Source organism: Miniopterus natalensis, chromosome 12, assembly GCF_054644295.1.
Source record: "Miniopterus natalensis isolate mMinNat1 chromosome 12, mMinNat1.hap1, whole genome shotgun sequence".
NCBI lineage: Eukaryota > Metazoa > Chordata > Mammalia > Chiroptera > Miniopteridae > Miniopterus > Miniopterus natalensis.
This window is the reverse complement of record NC_142092.1, coordinates 72201251-72225137: the sequence shown is the minus strand read 5'-3', so window position 1 is coordinate 72225137 and position 23887 is coordinate 72201251. Positions and strand designations below refer to the sequence as shown.

General features: G+C 62.1%; 1 protein-coding gene across 1 annotated transcript in view; it reads left to right on the top strand.

Annotated features, from left to right (window-relative positions):
* The first annotated feature begins 1475 nt into the window (after positions 1 to 1475).
* Positions 1476 to 23887, top strand: part of ASS1 (argininosuccinate synthase 1) — a 44686-nt gene continuing 22274 nt past the window's right edge. Inside the window, exons 1-9 of the mRNA XM_087823254.1 lie at positions 1476 to 1550; positions 6001 to 6059; positions 7676 to 7783; positions 8697 to 8765; positions 10033 to 10221; positions 14863 to 14919; positions 15950 to 16024; positions 19111 to 19181; positions 19757 to 19787. Of these exons, the coding sequence (XP_087679380.1) occupies positions 7679 to 7783; positions 8697 to 8765; positions 10033 to 10221; positions 14863 to 14919; positions 15950 to 16024; positions 19111 to 19181; positions 19757 to 19787 (597 nt within the window). The 5' untranslated portion in view covers positions 1476 to 1550; positions 6001 to 6059; positions 7676 to 7678. The remainder of the gene's footprint in view (positions 1551 to 6000; positions 6060 to 7675; positions 7784 to 8696; positions 8766 to 10032; positions 10222 to 14862; positions 14920 to 15949; positions 16025 to 19110; positions 19182 to 19756; positions 19788 to 23887) is intronic.

Below are 23887 nucleotides of genomic sequence, written 5' to 3'. Positions count from 1 at the left end.
GCTCCAACCTAAACTAGAGCAGAGGGTTTGGGCCAGAGCTTCAGACACTGGGGTCTAGACCTGTTCTGCCACTTACATGCTGTGTGGCCTCGGGGGAAATACACCCTCTCTCTGTGCCTCAGGCTCTCGTCTGTAAAATGAGGGCCATAGTAGCAACTTCATAGAGGGTAATCGTGAGATCAAAGACGGGTAGGAGAATAAAAGCAGTCGTGGTGACCACGAGGGGTGTGGGGTGGCCCAGACCCATGGGGAACGCTGGCCTTACCTCTCTTCCATGCCTGTCTCCCCCCCTTGTCCCCCAGCCATCCTTGACTGGCAGGGGCTCTTCCCTCACCTGCCCTCTTTCTAAGGTCTGGATAAGGGGGCTCTGTCTGAGGCCGCCATTGACTTCAGGGAGCTTGGGGAACATCAGGCCTTATTGCCTCAGTTTCCCTCTCCACGGCCTCTGTAATAACTCCAAGGAAGTGGTTCCTATCCAACCACACCCTCCCCAACGTTCTCCAAGGACAGTGACACCTGGAAGGAAGAAATGAGGGTCATGGGATGGAGACAGGGCGGCTGGGGGGGGACGGGCCTTCAGGTTCCCACCTACAACGGGGTGGGGGTTCCAGGCTCAGAGGACTTAGGAAGCTGGGGGTGTCCTAACTATGGCACTGCCTTGGGCTGGTCCCGACCTAGGTTTCACTGGGCTGTGGTGGGAGTGACGGTGCCTTGGGGCCAGTACACCGGGTTGGGAAACCTGGGAGGTGCAGAGCCTCCCAAGGCCAGACCCGGTCACCATTCCGTTTCTTTCTGCAACAAGAAGCTTCGCTCTGTGAACCGAAACTTTCCCTGCTGCCCGCGGTCAGCAGGCAGCCGGTCTTCCAGCCGCTATTCACCGGGTCCCCTGGGCAATGTGGTCAGGTGCCAGGCTCTGGGGAGACAGCCAGGGCCCCATCCTGCACTGGGATGACACCCAGGCTTTCTAGTGCCACCTCCGCCTCCACCTGGGTCTTCTCACCGCACAGTGGGCTGCGGCTCCCCCGGGGCAGGTGCGGGGTCAGGGAGGGGCTCTGCGGTCGGCGGGGGGCACACCGGACAAGGGGGGGCACGGAACTCCCCGCGCCTAAGGGGCATTTGTTCCCACTCCCGCCTCCAAGCGCCTGTACGCTGCCCACGCGGGGCAGGTGGCAGGTCTCCAGCGGAGCTGCGCGCACGGTGCCAGGGACGCGGGTCCCAGCCCCCGCGGTGCCCTCACCAGCCGCCGCCCCGGGTCAGGGCGGGGTGACTGCGCCCCGTGCGCCCTCAGGAGCCTGCGGGCACCCAGGGGCAGGTGGGAGGGGGTGGGAGTGGCTCGCTGGGGGGGCAGGGCCACGGAGGGAGGGACAGGCGGGCTCTGCCCACCCCGGGTGGCCGGAGCGGGAGCGGCTCCAAGAAGGGGCGGGGCGGGGGCGGGGCGCGCCCCGCGCGTCCCCACGTGCCCAGGTCCCCCGCCCTGCCCAGACCCGGGGCTTATAACCCGGGCTCCGCGCTGCCAGCGGCCCTGCTCCGCCGCCGCCGCCTGCACCCCGGTAAGGAGCCCCCCGACCCGCCGCCCGGGTCACCCCGCGGAGGCGGAGGGGCCCCGGCTCGGGCCTGGCGGGGAGGGCGGGGAGGGCGCGCTCCCCACGGGGCCCTGCTGCCCTAACGCCTGGCGGCGGGGTTCCTGGGGGCCTCCGCCCGCGAGTCCCGGGTCTGGGGGGGCAGGTCGGGTTACTGGCCCCCTTCGCGGGGCGAGGTCCTTTCTGAGCTCCCCTTCTCCTATCCAGCTTCCTCTATGAGGCGAACCCCCCAAATGGAGACCTTGCGAGTCAGGGGGTGTGAGGTCCGGGCTTCTCTCGCCCCCTCTCTGTCCCCGCCTCTTTTTTCCGGGTGAAACCAGAGGCCCCCACCTCCGCCCTTCGCCCCCCCCCCCGGGTTTGGGCGCCTCGGCCCCCCGCAGCCGCCGCGAGCCTCAGTTTACCGCGTGGATGCGCGGCCGGCGCCTGGGGTGAGGCTGGGCTCCTCCCCAGCAGGGGGCGCCAGCCGCCTTCTGCCTCCCAAAGGGAGGTGCGTTCATGCCCAGGTGGGGCGGGCGGCCGGCGGCCCCGGGCTCTGCCCTCGGGGCTCCTCGGGCTGTGGGAGGGGCCCCTCCGCAGGAAACGCGCGCCGTCCGGGCGGCCGCGCCCCGCAGGGTGGGAAGGTCATTGTGAAAGGGAGGAAACGCGCCTGGGCTCTTCCTGGGGAGGCCCCGTGACCCCCCAACCCCGGTGTCCTCTCGGCGGAGCCTGGCGGTCTGGCTGCACATCTGGGCAGGAGCAAACCTGCCCTTTATCCAGGGGTGGATCCAATGGGCACCGGGCTTTGACCCCTTTCTGGTGACAGGAGAGGGCAAGTGCTGGAGGCCAGCAGACCCCTTGCCCCGAAGGCAGGTACAGCTGGGTGAGGCCTTGGATCTTCACCTCCGCTTCCCAAGCCTCAGTTTCTCCCTGTGTCACAGCTGCCACAAGCTCAGGGCTCCGGGCCTAGAGGAAGGTCTCCTTGCCACTGGGAGCAGTGCCCAGGTCGGTCCACGCACTGTGTCTGGGGTGTTGCCAAAAGCTAGCGGCGGGGATGGGAGACAGGCTCCCTGCCCTCCTACCTTAGGCTTTGATGGTAGAGGCAGAAACCGCACAAAGGGGATGGGAACTTTGGGGATGGCTAGGAACTGGAGGGGTCTCCCTTAAAAACTCCCTCCCCCTCCCATCCCCCTCTCAGTCAGGACAGGGGGCACTGGGGTGGGGCCACCTGTGGCTGTACCAAGAAGTAATTCTGGCTCTGCCCAGTGCCAGCAAATGAGCATGAGGTGAATCCTGCCCAGCGGACTGCCCAGGCCGGGCGGGCACAGGGGCGGCACAGGAGGAAGGCTCCTGCTCAGCGCCGAGCCCCTGAGCGCTCCCATGTGCCCCCATCAACTGCCTGCCTGCTCTGGGCTCAGTTGGCTCTGATGGTAACCGTTTCTTTTCCTGGCCCTGGGCCCCATGAGCCTGACTCTTGGGGGGATGGGGGAGAAGAGGGGACAGGCCCAGACTAACCTGCTATGCAAGCACTTTCCCCTGGGCCCTGGGAGGCTGCCAGGACAGGAGATGCCTACATTCCGTGCACACAGCCCCAGAAGCAAGTGTCTTACCTGTGGGCGCCCCTGTGGAGAGAGCCTGTTGGAATTCAGGGCCTGGGGCTGTAATACTTTGGGGAAACTGGGATCTTCCAGGCCTTGGCTCCCTCCCTCCTTTGGGCAGGCGCCCTCCCCAGACTTGGGGCAGGTTCAATATTATTAGTAGAATGAACTCATAGTCAAGTGCCCTACACACTGGGGTCTCTAGGAGACCACAGATTTCCCCCCCTCACTTCCCACGGCTTCCAGAAAACAAACTCCCCAATGAAGAGGGCTTGAGTGTCTGTCACCAGGGCCTGGTAAGACCTACTTAGTCTCCCTTCCACCTACCCCAAGGCATTTTCATTGAAACTGGGGACTCAACCTTCTTAAGCCAAGGCAAACTCCCAAATGACCCCCAATGCTGGGTGGAGGAAGCTTTCTGGGGTGCTGGCAGCCCCAAGAGAGCCCAGTGCTCCTGATTGACACTCGGGCCCCAGGAATCATAGCCGAGATCTGTCCCAGTGTGGGGCCTAGGACAAGCCTCCTGCCTGCTCCCTAGGCTTCCTCCCTCACCTGTTATTTGGGAGGAACACCCCTCCCCTGTCTCTCTCAACAACAACCTACAGCTGAAATGAGTGGGGTCTGTCAAGCAAATGGTCAGGCTGAATCCTGACAGCGCTACCTCGTGGTCGAAGTGTGGAACTGCAGCCTGGCTCTATCAGACACTGACGGGGGGCTGCGAAGAGAGAGCAGCTGCAGTCCTAGCGCCAGGAAACCCCAAAGTCCAGGAGAATTCTCGTGGCCTAGGTGGAGCCAGAGTTTTCAACTAATGAACCCAGCTCCACTGAGTTAGATGTCAGCGAGGGGTTCCAGAACATTCAGGGGGCTGTAGCCCTGACGTGCAGACACAGAAAATACTGATTGGTGATGGTTCATTGGGGAGTTTGTTTTCTGGAAGCCGTGGGAAGTGAAGGGGAGATCTGTGGTCTCCTAGAGACCCCAGTGTGTAGGGCACAGAGCAGGCAGTCTGCAGTCAGCCTGGGTTTCCAGCCCGGCACTGCCAGCCGCTAGCTTGTTACCTGGGCAAGTCACTTAACTTTTCTGAGCCCCAGGTGGTAACAATAGTCTCCACCTTGAAGTCACGCACATGGTTTCATGCACGTGGCACTGAGCGTAGTGTCTGTTTTTGTCTTGTTCAGCTCTAACATTTTAGAATGCGTGGGTTTTCTTAGCATTGAGCAGGTGCCCGGGCTGGCCTGGCACTTCCACCGGCAGCTGGCGGGATGGCTCCGGCTGGGGCCACAGAGAATGCCCCCTACCTTTCCAACTCGGGCCAGCCATCTTGTCATCCTTCCCTCCTGTAAGGGATGAGTGGGCTGGCCTTGGGAGCTGAGGCCTGCGGTGGGCCCTTCATAGAGGGTAGGGTGGGGCAAGGCTGGGATTGGGGGAGACTGAGCCCAGCCAGGATCCGATAGACACCTCCCCCAGGCAGGCAGCCGGGTGTCAGGACCAGAAGGTTTTTAGGTTGTGTGAATGGTGAGATGGAGGCCTGCAGAGTGAGCGGCTTGCCCGAGGTCAGCCATCAGCCATGACAGTGGTAGGAGAGTTCAGTGGGCAGAGGCTTCATGCCCAGCTCTGGGCTCCTTCCCCCAGCACCTCGCTGAATCCTTGGGGTCCTGTGGGAGATGGGCTGCTCTCGCCCCCGTTTTGCAGATGAGCAGCTTAAGTAACTTGAACCCGGGTCTGGAGGACCCAGACAATGTGTTTACGCGCTCACTGGGCTGTGGCTGACTCTCCTCCTCCCTGTCTACCTCCCCCAGTCGAGGCCTCCGCTTCATTTAGTTTCCGCAGCTGGCAGAGGGTGGAACTTCCCCAGATGCTGGGAAGGCGGGAGCAACGCCAGTGTCAGATTGCATCATTTCCCCAGGCCACCGCCTAGTTAATAATCTCTGCACGCATTCACGGCCCGCCAGCATGCACATACACACACACATGCACACACACATGCACACACACGTGCAGGCATGTGCACACACAGTCGCTCTCAGATGCACACTCCCAGATGCACGGGCTCTTGAACACCGCCCAGACCCACGGCCGAGGTTCTCTGCGCCCCCCATGCTTCAGTGGGGGGCGGGGCAGTTAGAATACAGCATGGTGGGGCCACGTACAGGCACGGTGGGACCCCCGAGGCTGAGCAGGACAGACAGCTGGTGGTCTGTCTGCTTCCATAGAGCTGCCCCTCCCCCACCCCGGTGCCCACCCTCTTGGCTCCAGGCGCCTTTGGGAAGTGGCAGAGCAGAAGTGACTAAGAGCTGGGTGAATCTTGGGCCCACAGTGAGTCTCCCTGTCTCTAGCCCACCCCAGCCACCCCCGGTGTCTGATCCACCTGCGTGCTCCCAGACCATGCCTTGCCCCCGCAATTCCCTACCCCGCACCTTCCCAGAGAGGGGTAGCCTTGTACTCACACGTCCAGCGACGTGGGTCTCAACCCTGGCTTAGCCCCTTCCCGGCCAGACAAGTCTTTGAGGCAGTTCCTTAGCCCGTGCCTCAGTTTCCCCGTCTCCAACATGAGGCAACACCGTGGGATATTCAGCGTATAGTAGACTGTTCATTCTCTTGATTGTGGTGATGGTTTCAGGGGTGCTGAGACTTATTCACTGGGCACCCTCAAGGTATGCAGATTATTGTATGAGTATACGGGATGCACGCCCCGCCCCAACCACACCTCCCCAAATCTGCCTGCTCAGCCAGGCGGCTCAGCGGGGCTTCCAGCGGCCGGGAAGGCTAGTCCAGGGCCTCTGCCCCCCACCCCTCACCCCCCTGGGCTGCCGCACCTAGAAGCTGAGCAGCTTTTTTTTCTGCAGAGTTCGCCGCGCGGTGACGACAGATTCCGGAAGCCAGGAACCCGCACCTTCAGCCCCAGGTACTTCCCCCTGAATCCCGCTCGCCGCCCTCCCACTACTCCCCTCCATCCTCAATGGTCCCCTGCCTGAGATTGCCATGGGCACCGCCTGTTGGCCCCGGGGTCAGGGCCTGGCGAGTCACCTGCAGCCCAGCCTGCGGGGGACAGTGCCCGGCAGATGGCTGAATGGCCAGTGGAGGGGAGAGTGGTGGAGATTGATCAGAACCACCCCCAAACTCCCTGTCCCGTGAGGTGTTTTCTTCCAAGTCCTAAGGGCAATACAGGTGTGTGGGCCCTGGGGCCGGCCGGTGGGTGGGCTGTGAGATGTCAGGAGCCACACAGAGGACGTGTGTCCGGTACACAGTCCGGCTCTGTGTCCAGGATCTGCCGCCAGGCTGGGCCAGAGGGCCAGGCGTCACCTTTGGGCCTCCAGGCGCATGGGAAGTGTTCAGTGCACAGGCTCCTGTCGGGGTGGAGATGGCAGGACGCCCTGCTGGGGTCCCCAGGGCCTGCGGAGGGTGTCCAGTGAGGACTCTGACCGTGGCCAGACTGCAGTGTAGGCGCCCCCACCAGACACAAGCAGGCTCCCTGTAGCCGTGGGCTGCTGGGCCCCGCCACCTGCTGACCCGATGACCTCTAGCCAGTGCCTCGCTGTAGTCAAAGGGAGGGACAGAGTGGGCAATGGTGCCTCTGTCCTCTGTCCACAGGGACACATCTGTCCCCTCACCTCCTGGGGAGGAGCCGCGGGTCACAGAGAGGTACCAGGCCTCTGCGGTCTCCTTCCCTCTCTGGGCCTCCGTTTCCCCATCTGCACCCTGGGGGGCGGGTCTCTGAGCTCCTCCCAGCTGGTCCTTGTCAGAGTTGAGTTCACTGAGGTGCTCAGCGCTGTTTCCCTGCTCAGAGGAACTTGCACGTGAACAGAGCTTAAAGTCCCAGTATGTGAGGGTTCACTGGGCCCCCGTGGGGAGGGGCGTGGGGGTGTGGGCTCTGCCCCGTGGCATCCTAGTCCACCCACAGCAGGAAGGCAGCACTGCATGCAGGGAAGAGCCCGGGCTCTGGAGCCAGACAGACACACTGACCTCTCTGAGCCCCGGTCTCCCCCTCCTCAATGGGCATGACAATACCCACTTCACGGGGTCATAGCGGGGGCCTGGCGGGATCCACGCGAGGCCCCCAGGGCCCTGCCTGGCACTGTCTGAGCTTAGCAAGGAGCTGTTCTGATTGGAGTGTGCGGGGCTGCCGGCAGCTCCTGGCTGCTGTGTCCTTTGCATCCCGGCCTTGGCCACGCTTCTCTAGCTGGAGGGGAGTTGGCTCCGAGACATCCTGCCCCCCCTCCCACCAGCCCCAAGCTGCTGTTGCTGTTCGCCCAGTGTGGCCTGTAGGTGTGGGCGTGCAGGGCCCGGGTCACAGTCGGGAGCTGGCATGGAAGGGGCATGGCCTCAGGAGGAGGAGCTCCTCAGCTGGCCCTGGTGCTGGTGACCGGCCTGTTCCGATCCCCAGTGGCAGCTGGTCCAGGGGATGGGGTGCCCAAGGCCGAGGTCAGGGCTGGGGCCGGGCCAGGAGGGAGCTGTTTGCAGGGGCCGGTGGGTGGGGATGGGCTGACTCCGTCGCTCACATTCCTCCTCCACTCCCCCCAGACCATGTCCGGCAAAGGCTCCGTGGTCCTGGCCTACAGTGGTGGCCTGGACACCTCCTGCATCCTCGTGTGGCTGAAGGAGCAAGGCTATGACGTCATTGCCTACCTGGTGAGAAGGCTCCCAAGTGTCCATCTTCCTACCTGCCGCCCGTCTGCTCTGTCACTCTCGCGTGCCTGGCTCCCCTCCCTGTCTGTCGGACTGTAGGAAAAGGCTTCTGGTTGTACTGCCTCAGTCTCCTCACCTGTAAACTGACTGTCCTTGGTGGCTCCGTCTGAGATGTCCCCCAGAGCATAGAGTAGGCCGGCTCTCATGTGGGTGACTGAAGGGGGGGCACCAGTGCCACTGGCCCAGCCTGCCTGGAGAGGGACAGGTGGCTCAGGCCTGCAGAGGCCACACGGTCCTCCCCTTTCTGCAAGTCCCGGCCAGGCCCCAATAATTCAGCAGGCCGCAGAGCCTTACAGCTGCTGAGCGGGCCGAGCCCTTGCAGCCCACCTAGTCCTGGAATGGAACAGGTCGCAGGCCATAGGCAATAGGCTGTGTAGGATGCCGGTCGCCCACCCAGCGTCCATGTCAGACATCCCTGATCATTCCTGACGAACCTGAACGTGGCCTCCGAATCTTTCTCCATGTGGCTGTGCTATTCAGGGCTCCTGGCTGCAAATCCTAAAAACTCCAGCTCACGCCAGCTTAAGCAAAAACAACAGGAGCCAAACTCTGTCTTGGCTTTCCCGGAGGGGGCGGCTGTGGGTGTAGATAGATGGCGCAAGGGAAGCCTCTGACCTTCGAGGCCGTGACAGCAAATGCCGCAGCCCAGCAGCCGGCGCACAGGGCCACCTCGGCCAGCCCTCCGCCCCACAGGGTCAGCTCCCAGAGCTGTCGCGGCTTCTCCGCACTGGTTTGTGCCCTTTCCCCTCGCGTGAGGCCTTAGCCTCACGGAAACCCTCCGTCTGAGGGCTACTGTGCGTGGAAGGCGCTTGCCCTGGGCCACCCCGGGGGGCTGACACGCTTTTCTGCTCCTCAGGCCAACATCGGCCAGAAGGAAGACTTTGAGGAGGCCAGGAAGAAGGCGCTGAAGCTCGGGGCCAAAAAGGTACCGCGTGGGAGGCAGGGGCTGGGGCTGGGGCTGGGGCTGGGAGTGGGGTTTTCACGTGGCGGGACAGCAGTGCAGTCTCCTGTCCCAAAGCACGCCTCCCCTCCCCCTCCCCACCCGTGTCACCCACTCACCTGCCCAGCTCTGCGAGCATCAGCCATCCGCCCGTCCCCAGGCCCACCCGCCCACTCACCTATCCATCCGCCTGTCCGTCCCTCATCTGCCTGTGCTCAGCCTCCCTTCCATCCACTCAGCAGCCTCAGGAAGCTCCAGCGGAGTTCAGCGCATGGAGCCCAGTACATTTAATCGTGTGACGAGGGAGCCCCGCGCTGGGTGCGGGCCCGTCTGGTGAACAGGCCAGCGCGGTCCCTGCTCACTGGGCTCACCGAGCGGCTCTGAGGGTTCATCCCTGGCCCCGAGCAGAGCCGGTCCCTCTGCAGGGCGCCTGTAACTCACCCCGGGACAAGGCCCGCGTGCATTTCACCTTCCCCCCGCCGGGGCGGAGATTTAGCCAAAGGAACCACCCCGACCCCCTCAGGACCGAGCCTAAGTGCGCTTGGCACCGGACCCAAGGCGGGAGGAACAACGGCTCACCTGTGCTCAGTGCCGGCCCTGCTGCCCATCACTGCTTTTGCTCGTAGTGAACGTGTCATTACAGCAAATCTTTTTGCTCGGAGACTCCCTGGAGGGTCCTGAGAACCCCTGGGGTCTACATTTTGAGAACCATTCCTCTAGATTGGGGTTTCTCCACCTTGGCACTGGTGGCTCATGGCTGGCCGTCCCGTGCATGGCAGGATGCTCAGCAGCATCTCTGTCCTCTCCCCACTAGATGCCAGAGCCCCTGCCCAACCCAAGTCGTGAAAACCAAAAATACCTTCAGGTATTGCCAGCTGACCCTGGGGACAAGATCGCCGCTGGCTTTTGTGGATGACATCTGTCTACTGCTCTAGATCTTAGGAGGCAACTAAGTTTCCTTTCCGGCCAGGAATGCCGTGCTGGGAGGGATTAAAGGGACACAGCTGGTCTGGGGGCCGGGGTATCGGGATTGATTAACAATGTCTGCCCCGAGCGCAGGGTGGAGAGGAGCGGTGCTGTGTGCCGGGATTGGTAGCGGCGATCTCTACTCCGGGTGCAGAGTGAAAAGCGGAGGTGCAGCTTGCCCAGGGTCCATCAGCAGTGTCTGCCTCAGACACAGACAGGACGTCCCCTGGGCTCTGCCTCCTGACGGGTGGCCTTGCTGAGACTCCCTCCCGTGGCTCCCCCCTAGGTGTTCATCGAGGATGTCAGCAAGGAGTTCGTGGAGGAGTTCATCTGGCCGGCCGTCCAGTCCAGTGCCCTGTACGAGGACCGCTACCTCCTGGGCACCTCCCTGGCCAGGCCCTGCATCGCCCGCAAGCAAGTGGAGATTGCCCAGCGGGAGGGCGCCAAGTATGTGTCCCACGGCGCCACGGGAAAGGTGAGACGAAGGGTGGATGGCACTGGGGAGGCCGGGTGGAGGGAGAGGAGACAAGGGCTGCAAAGGGAGACACAGGCAGCCGGGCAATGGGCCAACGGCCCCCGAGCACAGGTAGGTTTCCCCCCATAACTGCCAGGTGCACAGCGACAGATTGGCCTGAGTAGTGAGTATCCAGGTGTACTCACAGCTGCACCCTGGGCTCCACGTGCCGTGAGTTCCGCGTGTGGTGGGAGCAATGTCTCCCCATTCGACGAACTTGAGGCTGGGCCTTGGGGACATCGCCACTGGCCGGCGTCACAGAGCATGAGTCACCACGCTAGGTGGTGGGAAGGGTAGGAAGCCCTGAGTCAGCAGAGCGGGTTTGAGTCCCAGCTCTGTGGCTCTTCTGTGTGGCCTTGAGCCTCAGTTTCTTCATGTGCAAAATGGAGATAAGACTGTGCCTCAGTCTCCCTGGGATGCTGAAACTAAGCACCACATACCGGGCGGCTTAGACAGCAGAGAGGTGCTGACTCACAGTCTGGAGGCCAGACGTCCAAAGTCAGGGTGCCAGCAGGGCCGTGCCCCTCTGCAGGTGCAGGGAGGGGACTGGTTCTGGTCTCTGCTGCCTCCCTGTGGCTCAGGCAGCCCTCGGCTTGTAATGGGTGCATCTGGTTTTGTGTCCAAATTTTCTTTTTTATAAGGACACCAGTCATGCTGGGTGAGGCCCACCCTGATGGCCTCCTCTTAACTCGGTTACCTCTGTGAGACCCTACTTCTAAATAAGGCCACATTCTCAGGTGCTGGGAGCTAGGGCTCCCACTTCTCTTTTGTTGGGGACACAATTCAGCCTCTAACCCCTATGTCTGGCCCTTGGGTACCCGTGTGGGCTGGACTCGTGAGCGTTTTCACAAACACTCCAATCCTGAGCACCTTTCGAGCAGGATGACGGGAAGTCAGATGAGGGAGGTGGGCAGACCTGGGCTATGCTGCCTGCCCCTCGAGGGTGGCAGGAGAGAGGGCAGGAGAACCCAAAGGTTCAGGACTCAGGGCCTCAGGGCCCGCGCAGCTGGGTTCAGACCCCGGCTCCCCACGTTCACCCGTGTGACTTCGCCGCCATGCAGACAAAATGGGACCAGCTCATGGGGCAGGTAGAAGCCACGAGTAGGATACTGTTCCAGTAGAGTACTCGGCACGGGCCTGGCACGTCACAAATGCTCAATGGCAGGGATGTGTCCCGATTGTACGATTATCAGACCTGTGCTGGGGTTTCCTGCAGGCAGGGGAAGGTCAGCAAGAATAAATGTCAGCGCAGAATGAAAAAGCTCCCGAGCCATCTCCTCTGTCCATGAGGAAATGAGCTGGGCAGTGAGATCCCCGTTCTAGGAGGTATTCAAGCTGAGACCAGGAGGTCAAGATTCCAGACAGGCTTCTGCCTGGGGAAGGTCCCTCCAACCGTACCATCAGGACTGAGCGTGGGTGGCATTCAGGGCTGGTAGAGTGGGCGGGTGAGTGGGTGATGGGTCTGGCCCTGGTTTATGTGGCTCTTGGGGCCCAGGGAGAGAGCCCCAGGGTAACCCCCACACTGCTGGCCGGAGCCTCCAGCAGCTGTGTGCGCTGCTCCACTTTGGTCACGAGAGGGCAGCAGAGGCCGACATTTGAGACTTTCCGGGGCTGATCCTGGGGGAGCAGCTGGAGGAGGCAGCCACCCAGGCTCCTCTGTTCCCCACCCTGCCCCTGGAAGGCTGTGGTTCTGAGAGCAGCACCCTCTGCAGCGGTTGTGTGACCCCTTGGGATCTGGGGGTGTCCCTGTAGTTAATACTCAGGGTCCAAAAGAGGAACAGTCAGATCTGAAACATCTCTGGGGGCCCCACGACCAGCGGTGCGAAGGTCACAGGCAGGGGTGTTGGTGCCGCCCAGGACCTGTCACCTCTTCCGGAGGTTGATGAACAAGGCATACCCCGTGCCTTCATATTTGCAGGACCCGGGGAGGTCCCCAACAGCCTCTGGAGACAGTTTCCTAGAACTGAGTGTAGCGGGAGGACCAGAAAGGCCTGGGGTGGGATCCAGAAAATTGACGTTTGTGGGAGGGAGGGAGGGTCCAGCCTCCTGCAGGGGCTGGGGTCTGGCTGGGGGTGGGGATCAGTGGCTACATATCAGGAGGTAGGCCCTGAGGCCCCCGAAGGCAAAACCAGGGCCACGTGGCACTGGGCCTGCAGGAGGCCTGCAATCCCAGAGGCAGATCCCAGTAGGACATCTTGGCAGAACTTTCTGGAGGGGGTTCACCATGCAGACAGAGCTGGGGTGTAAGCAGATGGGAGGGGGCCCCCCATAAACGCAGAAGAGGTCCAGCGAGGCCAGCCCTGAGGTTCTGGCCTGTGGGTATGCCAGCTGCCAGCCTGTTTCAGTTGGGGGGAACCAGGGCCTCAGGGGTCCTCGTTCCAGCTCATGGTGTCACCGTCACACATTTGTTCGTCCGCTCTGTGCACTGAATACTTGTCCAGCACTGACTTGCCTCCACGCGTGGGGACAGGGCACAGAATGGGCTGGGGGCACTCGGGGACTTGGGAGCCCTGACCTCACAGGGGTGAGGGATGGTGACACTGAGACCTCTGGCAGAGCAGGTGTTGGCTAGTGACACCAAGCGGGAAGGGCACTCCAGGCTACAGGCACAGGCTGTGCGAAGGCCTAGGGGCGAGAGGCAGCTTCCCTCGGGGGCCCAGCCTGGCACAGAGCCCAAGCTGAGGTCCACCCCTCCACGCCCATGGACACCTTGGCCCCTCCCCACCAGAGAGCCGCACAGAAGCCGGGGTGCCCTTCCGGGCCGCCTCCTTCCCACCAGTTTTGGGAAAGGGGCCTGGAAATCTGAGGCTCTGGCTGGGGCAGGGGTGTGGGGAACAGGAGTTTTGTAAATGGCGCCATCTGTATGGCTGGCCTGGGAGCAGATGGGCCACCCCCGCCCAGCCCTTCCAGTCCCTGTGGGCGCCGCACCCACACTTACACACGTCTGCACATGTGCCAGCACATGGATGCACATGGCGTGCGTGTGGCCGCTATACCCCCTCCCTGGGCCCCGGGGTGCTGCCAGGGGCTTCCCTGGTGCCGGGGGTCCTGGGGCGAGGGATTGGAGGGAGCGGACGGGCTGGGATAGAGTTTAAACCAGGCAACCTGCTTGGCTTCTTGAGGGTCTCTGGCTCTGGAACAGATGGGTGTCCCCGTGGTGGGTCTGGACGGGCAGACACCAGCCCAGGTGCCTGTCTGAGGGGGCACAAGCCACCATTGTTCTGGGGAAATGTGAAGCCGTGGGGAAAAAACCACGAGGATATGCGACACTAGGCCATGTGCCCTGCAGAATAGCCTGCTTGTTATAGCTGCCAGGGCCCTCGGGCAGGTGCTTCCCTGCCTCCTTCCGTCCCTGGTCCCTGACTTGGGCGTTATAACAGAGCCTGCCTCGGGGCTGCTGTAGGAGCCGGTGAGCTCCCCGCGTGGAGCAACTGAGTAAATGCGAACTGTCGGGATTAGTGTGTTGCCTGCTGGCTGTGTGACCTTGGGCAAGTGACTTTACCTCTCTGAGCCTCACTTCTTCATGTCAAAAACAGGCAGAAAAATCCCACCGGCCCCAGGTGGCTCTGGGGGGGGGGGCGGGTGGGAGGGGGACACAACCAGCATATAGTAGGTGCTCACTAAAGGGACCCGATGGAGGGTGATGGGGTGGCAGCCTGGTGCCGCTTGTCGCCCCAGGAGATAAAGGAGGAGCAGCCTCCGCCCCTCTGCCCCTGGCTTCTGGGAGAGGGCCTGACGCCTGTGTTTCCGCATCAACTGACAAGACTCTGGGAAATAACACGTTACTCCTGCCGCTGGCTCGCTGCGCCCGTGCAGTTTTCACAGTAGGCAAAAGGCCCCTGTTATTTCCACGGCGCTGTGCCGCTCGGGCCACCGAGCTGATGGCAGGCAGGGTGCTGGCAGCATTGTCTCTGGGTCTGGGCTCTGTGCTGGGCACCCAGGGTGGTGGGGCAGGGGGCCTGGTACCTGGGCTGAGGCCAGGCTCTCCCCCCTTGGACTGGTCCCTTCTATCTGTGGGCCTCAGTTTCCCTCTGTATTCAGAAAGGAGCTGAGGAGCAAAGGGCCCTTGAGCAGTCAGCTGGTTCCACCCCCTCCCTCCAACCAGCCACGGTGTGGATGGGAAACAGAGGCTCAGAGAGGAGACGGGATTCCCGACTCTGTGGATGAGGGAGGGAGGACAGGTCACAGCACTGTGAGCCAAAGCCCTGAACTTGGCCTCGGGGCTGGGCCAGGCAGGGCTGGGCAGGTGGGGGGCCCTCAGGGAGAGGCTGAGGTGCACGCAGCTCCCCTGGTGGGGAGTCTCAGCGGGGCCGGGCCCCCCACCTGCACACGGGTGTACCCCCTGAGTGTGCACATGTGTGATGACTCGTGTGCATCCCATGTTCCTAGACATGCACGCCCCCATCCTGCCACATGCCCACACATACCTGTGCACACACTCCACCTTTCTCACCTTTAAAACAGAATTAGCACCCACTGCAGAGGTTCTGGGAACCACGTAGCCGGCTTGCACTGAGCAGCCCTCACGCCGTTGACCACACACACCCCCGGCCCCCCTCCCCACCCCTTCTGCGGCTCCTGACAGCCTCTGTTCTGTTTCAGGGGAATGACCAGGTCCGGTTTGAGCTCACCTGCTACTCACTGGCCCCCCAGATTAAGGTAAGAGGTTGCTCCTCTCGGGGAGTGAGCAGGGGGGAGGGGAGGGGGGACTGCGGCCCCTGGCAGTGGGGCATGGGGTTCTAGGAAGTGCCAAGGACGGGAACAGGGTACACCTGAACCTTCTAGGGGTGGGTGGTGCCCTTCTTTCCCCCAGAGAGCTCCCTGCACTCACACCAGCTGCAGGGGCACAGCGCTCCCTCTGGCCGCTTGTCCCTCCCAAGGTGCTGCCCAGGTGTCTGGGTAGGTCAGGGACACGGGACAGACAGAAAAATGTTGCTGACCTTCAGTCAGTGTCCTTGGGGCTCCAGGGTCTGGCTTCCTGGGTGCAGGTGGAACCGTTCTGATACATGCCCGGCCAATGCCTGCGCTTCTCACAGCCCTCCTAGCCCCTAAGGCTGCCTCCTCTCAGCTACCTGAGCCCTGACCCCTGGTGTCTTGGATTATTTCCTGGGATGGGAAGGACCTTGGGACACCCCTGTCCATGGATGCCACCCAGGCATGAGAGCACATGTTGGCACTGCCCTCTCAGGCTGATGGAATGAGCTCAGCGCCCCCCAGTCAGGCTCTGACTCCCCTCCCTTCCCCACCTAGAGCAGCTCGGCTTAAGGGGAAGGGAAGCGAGGGAAGTGGGTTGAGGGGTGGCGTGCGTCGTCTCTGGGCCCCACTGTCCCAGAGCAGGGCTAGCTGGGTGGCTACAGCTCCGTGGACCCAGTGTTCAGGAGCCTGGCCCTCTGACCGGGGGTGTGATGAGAAACCTGAGGCCTGGTCCAGTTCAAACCCTCAGGTCTCAGGTGGGGAGACTGAGGCCCAGAGGGCCAGGAACCACGAGGGGACACACAACTATTCTGCCAGCGAGCTCTGGTCTCTCCGAAGCCACCCCCTGGACCTGATCCCATCCAGGGAGCAGCAGGGGACCCCCAGGTGACCACTGGAGTCTCCTGCCCCTTAGTGGAGAGGCCATCCCTGCAGCTCTATGGCCAGGAGCGGCCAGCAGCAGGGCCTCCGGTTCTGACTCCTTGCCCCTGTCCAGGTCATCGCCCCCTGGAGGATGCCCGAGTTCTACAACCGGTTCCAGGGCCGCAGTGATTTGATGGAGTACGCGAAGGTAGGAGCCCACCGGTCCCTGCCTACGGTCCCCTGGCACACCCCTCCTCTGGGGCTGTCTGGGCCACCTGCTTGAGGCTGGGACTGACCCCGTGCCTGGGGGATGGAACTTCTGTCCAGCTACCCCCCCGCTTCCCCAGGGGCCGGCCCCATAGAGATGTGTGTGGTCCCTGCCTGGGCTGGGTCTCTCCAAGGGGAGCCCCCAGTCTGTGGAACTAGGGGGCTCTGGGCCGCCTCTGCCTCCTGTTTCTCTGCCACCTCTGCTGTGTGTGTCACTCAGGGGACAGCCGGGGGTGTGAGCCAGGCCATTTTCTGCCCCTCAATTATCTCGCTGCTAATTGCCCCAGTGCCTTCCCAGGAACAGGTAGGCACTCTGAGGAGCAGCGGCCGACAAAGGCCTGTGTCAAGCCAGCCCTTTTGAAGTACAAGTTGCAATAAAACATATTAGAAGTTTTGCATCAAGATCCTTAGCCTCTCCCCGGGGTCCCTTTCTTTTTAGCGACTCGATGGCAGCCCTTGACAAACAGCCCCAGTCAATCAGACGGGAAAAGCAGCTCTGCGCACGCAGCAGAAAATTGCTCGGGTTTTAAATAGCAGTCGCCGGGGCTGGCTGCGCGCTCCTGCCGCGGCCAAGGTGCCGCGTGGCGGGGGACGCGGCGGGGACGTGGCCCTGCCCCGCCGCCGGCATCCCATTAAGGCCCAGAGTGCTTGGAGGAAAGAGCTCCTCCGCCATCTGTTGTTTTATTATTAAGAGGGGAGTTTACAAGAGCAAGCCCATATGTTGCCAAACAAATTGTCAAAAAGCAGAGCTATTAAGAGACCGGCTTGGCGAGCCGCCCCCCCTCCCGTCTCCCTGATCATACAGAATATGGGATCTTTCATCTCTAAGAATAATGAATGGGGCCGCCCCGTCGGGGCTCTCGGCCTGCCGTCGGGCTCGGGAGCGGGCTGGGGCTGACCCAAACACGGCCCTTCATGTACCTTAAAGGCCCGACAAAGCTGCTCCTGGTTTCCCCGGCAAAGTGGATTTCGGGAGTGTTGCTTTCGCTCATTCCCGGACTATGGGGAGAAGGCGCTTCCATCCCGAATAGAGAGTCTGCCCGGGAAAGACCAGTCCGTGTCCCTCCGCCATCCGCCCTCCCTTCGAGGCTGGCGGCGGGCGGACTTGAGCTCTGGGGAATCGGCACCTTCCGGGAGGAAGGGGGTGTCTCCGCGCCCAGGAAATGACAGGAATAACTGAGCAGCAGCCAGGCTTTGTCCAAAATCCAGAGCCAGGCAGGCTCTGGTTCGGCTTAGACACAGATCCAGAGGGCTTTGAACAGCCCTGCCTGTGAGACCCGCATGTCTCCGAGGCCAGGAGGGGCTGCGGGCGCCGCAAAGCGTGGGCTCACTGCCTCTTCACCTCCCCCAAGGCCGTCACCCAGGGGTGCAGCACTGAGGACACCCCATCTTTACCCTTGTCACCATCATTTTTTTAAGCCAGCATTTATGTAAACGTCGGAGATGGTTTATTTCCTGTCCTCCGTGACAGGGAGAGCGCCCTGGGTCTGGGAGTGTCCAGGACAGAGGGGAGGGAAGACAGAAGTCCCTTTGGTGAGAAACTGCAGCTACTTTTGGCTTTGTGCGCATCTCTGTGCCCAGGGTGTGATGCCCATCCGGTTCCTCCCTCCTCCCTCCCCTCCCTCTCTCCTCTCCCTGCCCTGCTGGAGCCAGTGGGGGAGAGAAGGCCAGAGTGTGTCCAAAGCACCCCCCACACCAAGGCTGCAGGACGGCCCCTGGATTGTCAGCCCTGCAGGCCCCTGGGGTTCCCATCTGCACAGAGCCCTGCTCCCCGCACCGGGCCCCGCTGCCTGGAGAGAGCTCAGGACGAGTGTGTGGATTTGACTCTGGGCAACTTTGGGGGACTAAGGGGCCCCCAACATTGAGCAGCCCCTAAATAAGGTGCTCTCGTTTGCCTGTGTGGCTTAAACTGAAGAACACACAGATTCTAGAGTGCGGGTGGCCTTCTCCTGGTGACGCTCGGAAAACAAGCCCAGAGGGTTTCAGCCTGGTTTATTTTGGAAATTTCAAGTGGTGATGAAGGAGACATTCCCTCCTTCGTGGGAATGAGGGCTGAGCCAGGTGGAGCCCCATCAGGAGAGACAGGAGACGATGCCAGGGGACCCGATGGGCCAGGGCCTCCGAGCTTCCAAGACCCACGGGGCGAGGTGCTGAGGGGGTTTGGGGGCAGAGTGTCCATCTTGCTGCCTTAAAGACGCCAGGCTGGGCCTCTGAGCGGCCTCTGCGCCGGGTGTGCATGGGGAGGGGAGAGCAGGTCGTGATGCACGTGCTGGCTTCCAACCTGGTGTCAGCCAGGGGAGCATGGGGTCCCCGAGGGAACCCGCCTCATCTTCAGTCAGGGCTGGGAGAGGTGCGCCTTCGCGGTGGCCACCAGCAGCCTTTCAGGCCCAGCGTCTTAGTGGCTCTGGGTCTTCTCCTTGAACAATGGGTTGGGCCATTTGAGGAGCAAAACACAGAGCCGGTGGAGAGGATGGCAGGCCTGCCTGGTTGCTCCTTTTCGGGGTTGCAGGGTGCTGTTCATGGCGATGCGCTCGGCAGGGGTGGGGCTGCAAACGAGTGCCAGGACCTCTCACTCGCATCCCTCCTTTTCCTGACCCAGCGCTGAGCCCTGTGGGCACTGAGGCCTCGGTGGAGATCCACGGGGGAAGTGCGGTCCATCCCGGCTCCTGGGGTCACCGTGGGGGGCACGGGCGGTGCTGGGAGGCCCTGGCACAGTGCCCGGCACACTCCCAGTGCTTCCAGGGGCCCTTGAAGTGCAAGTCCAGAATTTTCCAGAAGGAACCTCCAAATTCAGCGTCCACTCCACAGCATGTCAGACACTCGGCCCTGTGGTTCCTGCGTGGGCGCCTCCCCCTGCAGCCCGGGGGGGGGGGGGGGGGGAAGGAGACGGGTGTGGCTCCAGGGTCCTGCTCTCAGGGAGGCCAGGGTTCGGTGCTCCCTGGGACCTTCAAAGAAAACCAAGGCGGCTGGGCCCGGCCCTCACGTCTACTTCACGCTGCCTCATGCTGCTCTGTCCCCTCCCTGCAGCAACACGGCATCCCCATCCCGGTCACCCCCAAGAGCCCGTGGAGCATGGACGAGAACCTGATGCACATCAGGTAAGACATCCGCCACCCCCCTGTCGCCAGACCTGCCGACACTGAGAGCGCCTTTCTGGGCTGGGCCAGGACGAAGCAGTGAGGGGACACTAGCGATCCCTGCCCTGGCGGAGCGGGGCCTCAGGGAAGGGCAGACCACGCGATACCCAGCTTATTTGCAGCCCTGCTGCGTGCCAGGGTGGATAACGGGCGCCCCGCCTCCCCTGGGGTATCGGGGAGGGCTTCTCAGGAAGGGCACTTGAGGTTAAAACCTCAGGACAAGGAGGGACCGGCCAGGGTGCCGGGAAGAGCATTGAAAGCAGAGGGAACAGCATGTGTGAAGGCGGAGGGAACAGCAGATGTGGAGCCCCAGGGCTATGCCCCAGAAGACAGAGAAATGTCCCAGGCTCGCTCTTGCCACCTGCAGCTCCCACAGCCAGCTGGTGGGCCCAGAATGTTCCAGGCGAGGTTGGCAGCTGTTGCTCTGGCAGGGAAAAGGGCAGGCCAGACTTGTGTTGCGGGGTTGGGGAGTCAAGGTTTGGCTGTGTCCCTCTTGTCCCTCCCCTGATAACCTTAAATTCCTTTTCCCTCTGCAGCTACGAGGCTGGAATCCTGGAGAACCCCAAGGTAACCCCTGCTTTCTCCCTGCCTTTGGTGGTGGCTGCTCAGCACCCATGCTGTCTGATGTGCTTGTAGCCTAATTCGAAATTTCACAGGGGGCGGGCATGGCGCTGGGGCCGAGCCCTGCCTGTGTTCCCAACCCTCCCACCAGGCCCCCCACCGCCGGCCCACTGCACGCTGCATTTTAAGGGCCCCCCATCCCCACCCCGTGCTCTTTTTCTAATTGCTGCTGGATGAATAGGGGAAGGAAATATTTCAGGGCAGCACAGAGAGAGAGTGGTTGTGGGACAATAAAGAAACAATTAGGCAGATGAGACACTTGTGGGAGGGCCCAGCCTGTGCCCACCAGCTCTCAGGCCGCTGCTGCCTCAGTGGGGGGAGGGGGATTAGAGCCTCAGGACCCACTTGTCTGGGTTTGCGCCCCATGCCTGCAGGGCAGGCCACCCCACCCCTGTCCCCAGCCTTCCCGGCTGGGCCTTGGCTCTTTGAAGTTTAGGATTTCTCTCCCTGGGGTGTTTCCCTTTGTGTCTCCCCCTGCCCACCGTGGGAGATGGGGGAGGCAGGGTGAAATCTATCCTGGGAAGAGAAAAATCCTTTTGTCCCTGAGGGAATGTGTCCCCGGCTCAGCCCCACACCCGGTGGCTGCTTTGGGGGTGGGGTGGGCTGCGTGTCTGACCGTAGGGAGGAAGTGTGCTGGGGGGGGGTGCTCAGGCAGCTGGGTCTGGGGGATCCAAGAAGGCCAGCTGGAAGGGAGAATGCCCTGGTGGGTTGGGTGAGGGTGGGGAGAGCTGGACCCCTGCCGGGGGTCCCAGCCTGGCTCCTTGCAGGCACCAGGCCTCCTGGTCTGTGTTGGAGATAGTACATCATGTGCCAGTGACCGTTTCTGGAGCCAGGCCCAGGGTTAGCATTTCTCTGGCTTACTTTCCTTGGTTCCTGGCTGTGAGCATCCTAATTCTATGGGCGAGGAAACTGAGGCCCCCCAAGGGAGTAGGGCTGGTGCCCAGATCACCCCATGGCAGGACCTGGCCCTCTGGCCTCTGTGGCTCCCCCACTGCCCATGGCCCCCCAACCCCCTCAACCCAACCGTGTCACTCAAGACAGCCCTGCACCCTTGCCCCCTGGGGGCTGACGGCCCCATGAAGCTGCTGCCTGCTGGCCACAGGTTTTTCCAGTTCATGCTCTGCTGACCCCACGACACTCAGGCCAGCCACCCCTAATTAGCCAGTCACTCAGCGCCAAGGGGGGCAGGGCAGGCTGAGCAGAGCGGAGCAGCTTCAAGGCAGGGTGCCCTCCAGCCTGCAGGGCCCCAAGTGTGCAGGAAAAAAACGCTCCCCACCCCTCTCCCAGCAGCCTGTGGGCTCTCCCCTCAGGACTGGGGAAGCAGAGCTGAGAACTGAGCAGTGGTGGGGTGCAGGTCCCTGCCTCCTAGGCCTCCTTTCGACTGAGGACAGCGGATGGATAAGCAAGTGTCAGACAGTGTCTTAAGGCTTCTGTCTGCCACCTGTTCAAGGCGGGAAGGTTAATGCTTGGGTGCCAGAGATTGGAAACCTGGGTCTGAATCCCAAGTCTGCTCCTATTGCTCTGCAACTTTGGGCAAGTTACCCAACCTCTCTGAGCCTCCAATTGCTCATGCACACAGTGGGAAACCACAGCACCGCCCCGCTAAGCCATTGAAAGCCACTTGGCCTGTCGGTAGCCCCCCGGGCAAGGCCTCCATCATGGAGCTAGGGACCCCACCCTCCCTCCTCAGGCCGGGTAAGGATCTTTGGGAGGAAGGGGCCAAGGTCCTCTCTCATCAGGCAGGAAAGGCTGGGCTGGGTGAGTCTAGTGGGGGACCTCGTTCCCGCTGGGAAGTGTGGGGCCAGCCCAGGAACCCGGGGTCCAGCCACTCTGGCCCTGCTTTCCCAGCCTGCCCTCTGCAGGGTGAGGCCCGCGCTGGCCGGGGCCCCCCAGGCTTAGTTACAGGCCCGCCCTGGCATCGCGGGGCCTGGGTCTGATGTAGGCGTGGGGACGGTTGTCCTCAGATCCCAGAAACGAGGAAGTAGCAGCTAGGGGCCTGGGAGAACCGTTGCTCCCTGAGCTGCCCCGGCCCCCTCGGGAGAAGCTGGGGAGACGGAGCTTCAGGGAGCTGGTGCCCCCGCCCCCTCCCCCTCTCCAAAAAAAGCCCGAGACCTGCCGAAGGGAGGGTTCGAAGGCAGATGGTGGAGCCATTTTCTGCCTCCGTGAGGGCTGATTGAAGGGCAATGAGGCAGCTAATGTGAAGAAAGATAGAAATTTACTTGCTTTAACTTCATAGGGCCCCCGGTGAAAGAGTTCATTCAGCGGGGCCGCGCAGCCGGCGGGTGAATGGGCCGCGGCATCGATCATGCCTCCACGGCGCGGCTCCCTTCATGGGCCATTTGCTCCCAATTTCTCCTCCTCGGCCTGTTTCATGCTTTCTTTCGCCTGCTCCCCCCACCCACCCCACTCTCTCTCTGTTTTTCCTTCACTCTCTCCCCCCCCAGCCCTCCCCCAAGACAGCATTGGAAGTGAGCCCTCCCGCTGGGGTGGGTAAATGGGTGGCGTGGATACTCGGCTGCAGACTGTTTGTCGTTGGAACTGGGCTTTCGGGAGGGAGAGTGGGAGCCACCTCGGAATGTGGCAAAGCAAACGTCCCTTTACGTGTGTTTAGTTATTTTATTTAATTGGCTGCCTTTCCCGCTCCCACTGCTGAGGGCTGGGACGCTGTCCTTCGGCCCCACGCCTCCCCTCCTTCCCACGCGGGCGTCCCCGTCCTGTTCGGGGCTCCATTAAGCGTGGCGGGAGGCAGCGACAAGCGGCAGATTGAAACGGGGTGGGGCCCAGGCACAGCACAGGTGGGGGTGGGAGGCAGGCCGGCTTGGGTGGAGAAGGGGCTGGGTGCTCAGTGCTGGCACCCTGGTTTGAGCTCAGCCTGGGCCGGGTTAGGCTTAGGGTTAGGGGCCAGTGCCGGTCACCCAGAGCCTCAAGCTCCGGTTCACCTGCCCAGGAAGTGTGGTGGTTGGCAGGGCACAGTGGGGCTGGGCAACCTTTCTCTGACACCCCCAGATGCCCGCCCCTGTGGCTAACCGGGCTGGCTGGCCTTGGCCACCCTGCTCATGCTGGTTCTCAGCCTCTGGTTACTAAAGCACCTGGGAAACAGCATGGGGTGATGGAAAGAGCACTGGACAAGAAGTCCACTCTCCCCGGGACTAGCTCCCACACCAGTGAGGTCGGGCAGTCCAATTTGGACAAGGCCCTTCTTTGTCCTTGGTTTTCTGTCTGGTCCATGGAGACATCAGGCTTTGGGGGTCCTTAAGGACCCCTCTCCTCCTTGGACCTGTCTTTGAGGTCGGTCGGTTGTTTCTGGGCCCTTGGTCCTACCCCACAAATAGAAACGGTTAAGGAATGAGGCTGGCCCCACGTCACACGGCATTTGGAGGTGCCAGGGGCTCCAGCACAACCCCTGCCGGAGCTCAGAAGTAGAGCCAAAAAGATCAGCTGTCCCTGTGTGCCCGGGACTGAGGGGTTTCTCGGATGTGGAACTGGGATGGTCGTTCACTCTGCCATAGGGCCAACAGGCAGAGTGACTGCAGGCACCTACCTCTAACGGCTCGCCTGTCCTGGGGGCACCACAGGAGTCCACTCCAGCTGTCCCTCCCACCTGCAGGACCGGGTACAGCCTGCACCAGGCCTTTCTGGCATTTTCGTGGGTGGTTTTCACGTCCAGCAAAGACTGTCTCTACACCGAAATTGTCAGATAATCGGAGGCAGGTATCACGTCTTCCGCTCTACATGTGGGGAAACTGAGGCTCAAGGGGTGAAGCAGCTAGCCCAAGCCCCAGCCTGAGGTCTTGACTCCTGGCTTGCAGGGGTATCTCCCACCACCCTGAAATCCAGCACATATCTGGTGAGGGCCTCGTGGGTCCCCTGCCCTGTGCCGGGTGGTCCATGTCCTCATAGAACTGGCTGCAGCCACAGCCCTGCCCCCCAGCCTCTGTCTCTCCATCTGTAGATGGGGTAACAATACTTGACCTTCTCTGCTGAGAACTGGAAAGGAACTGTAGAGGGCAAGTGGGGTGTGAATGTTCGCAGGGTTTTAAAAGCAA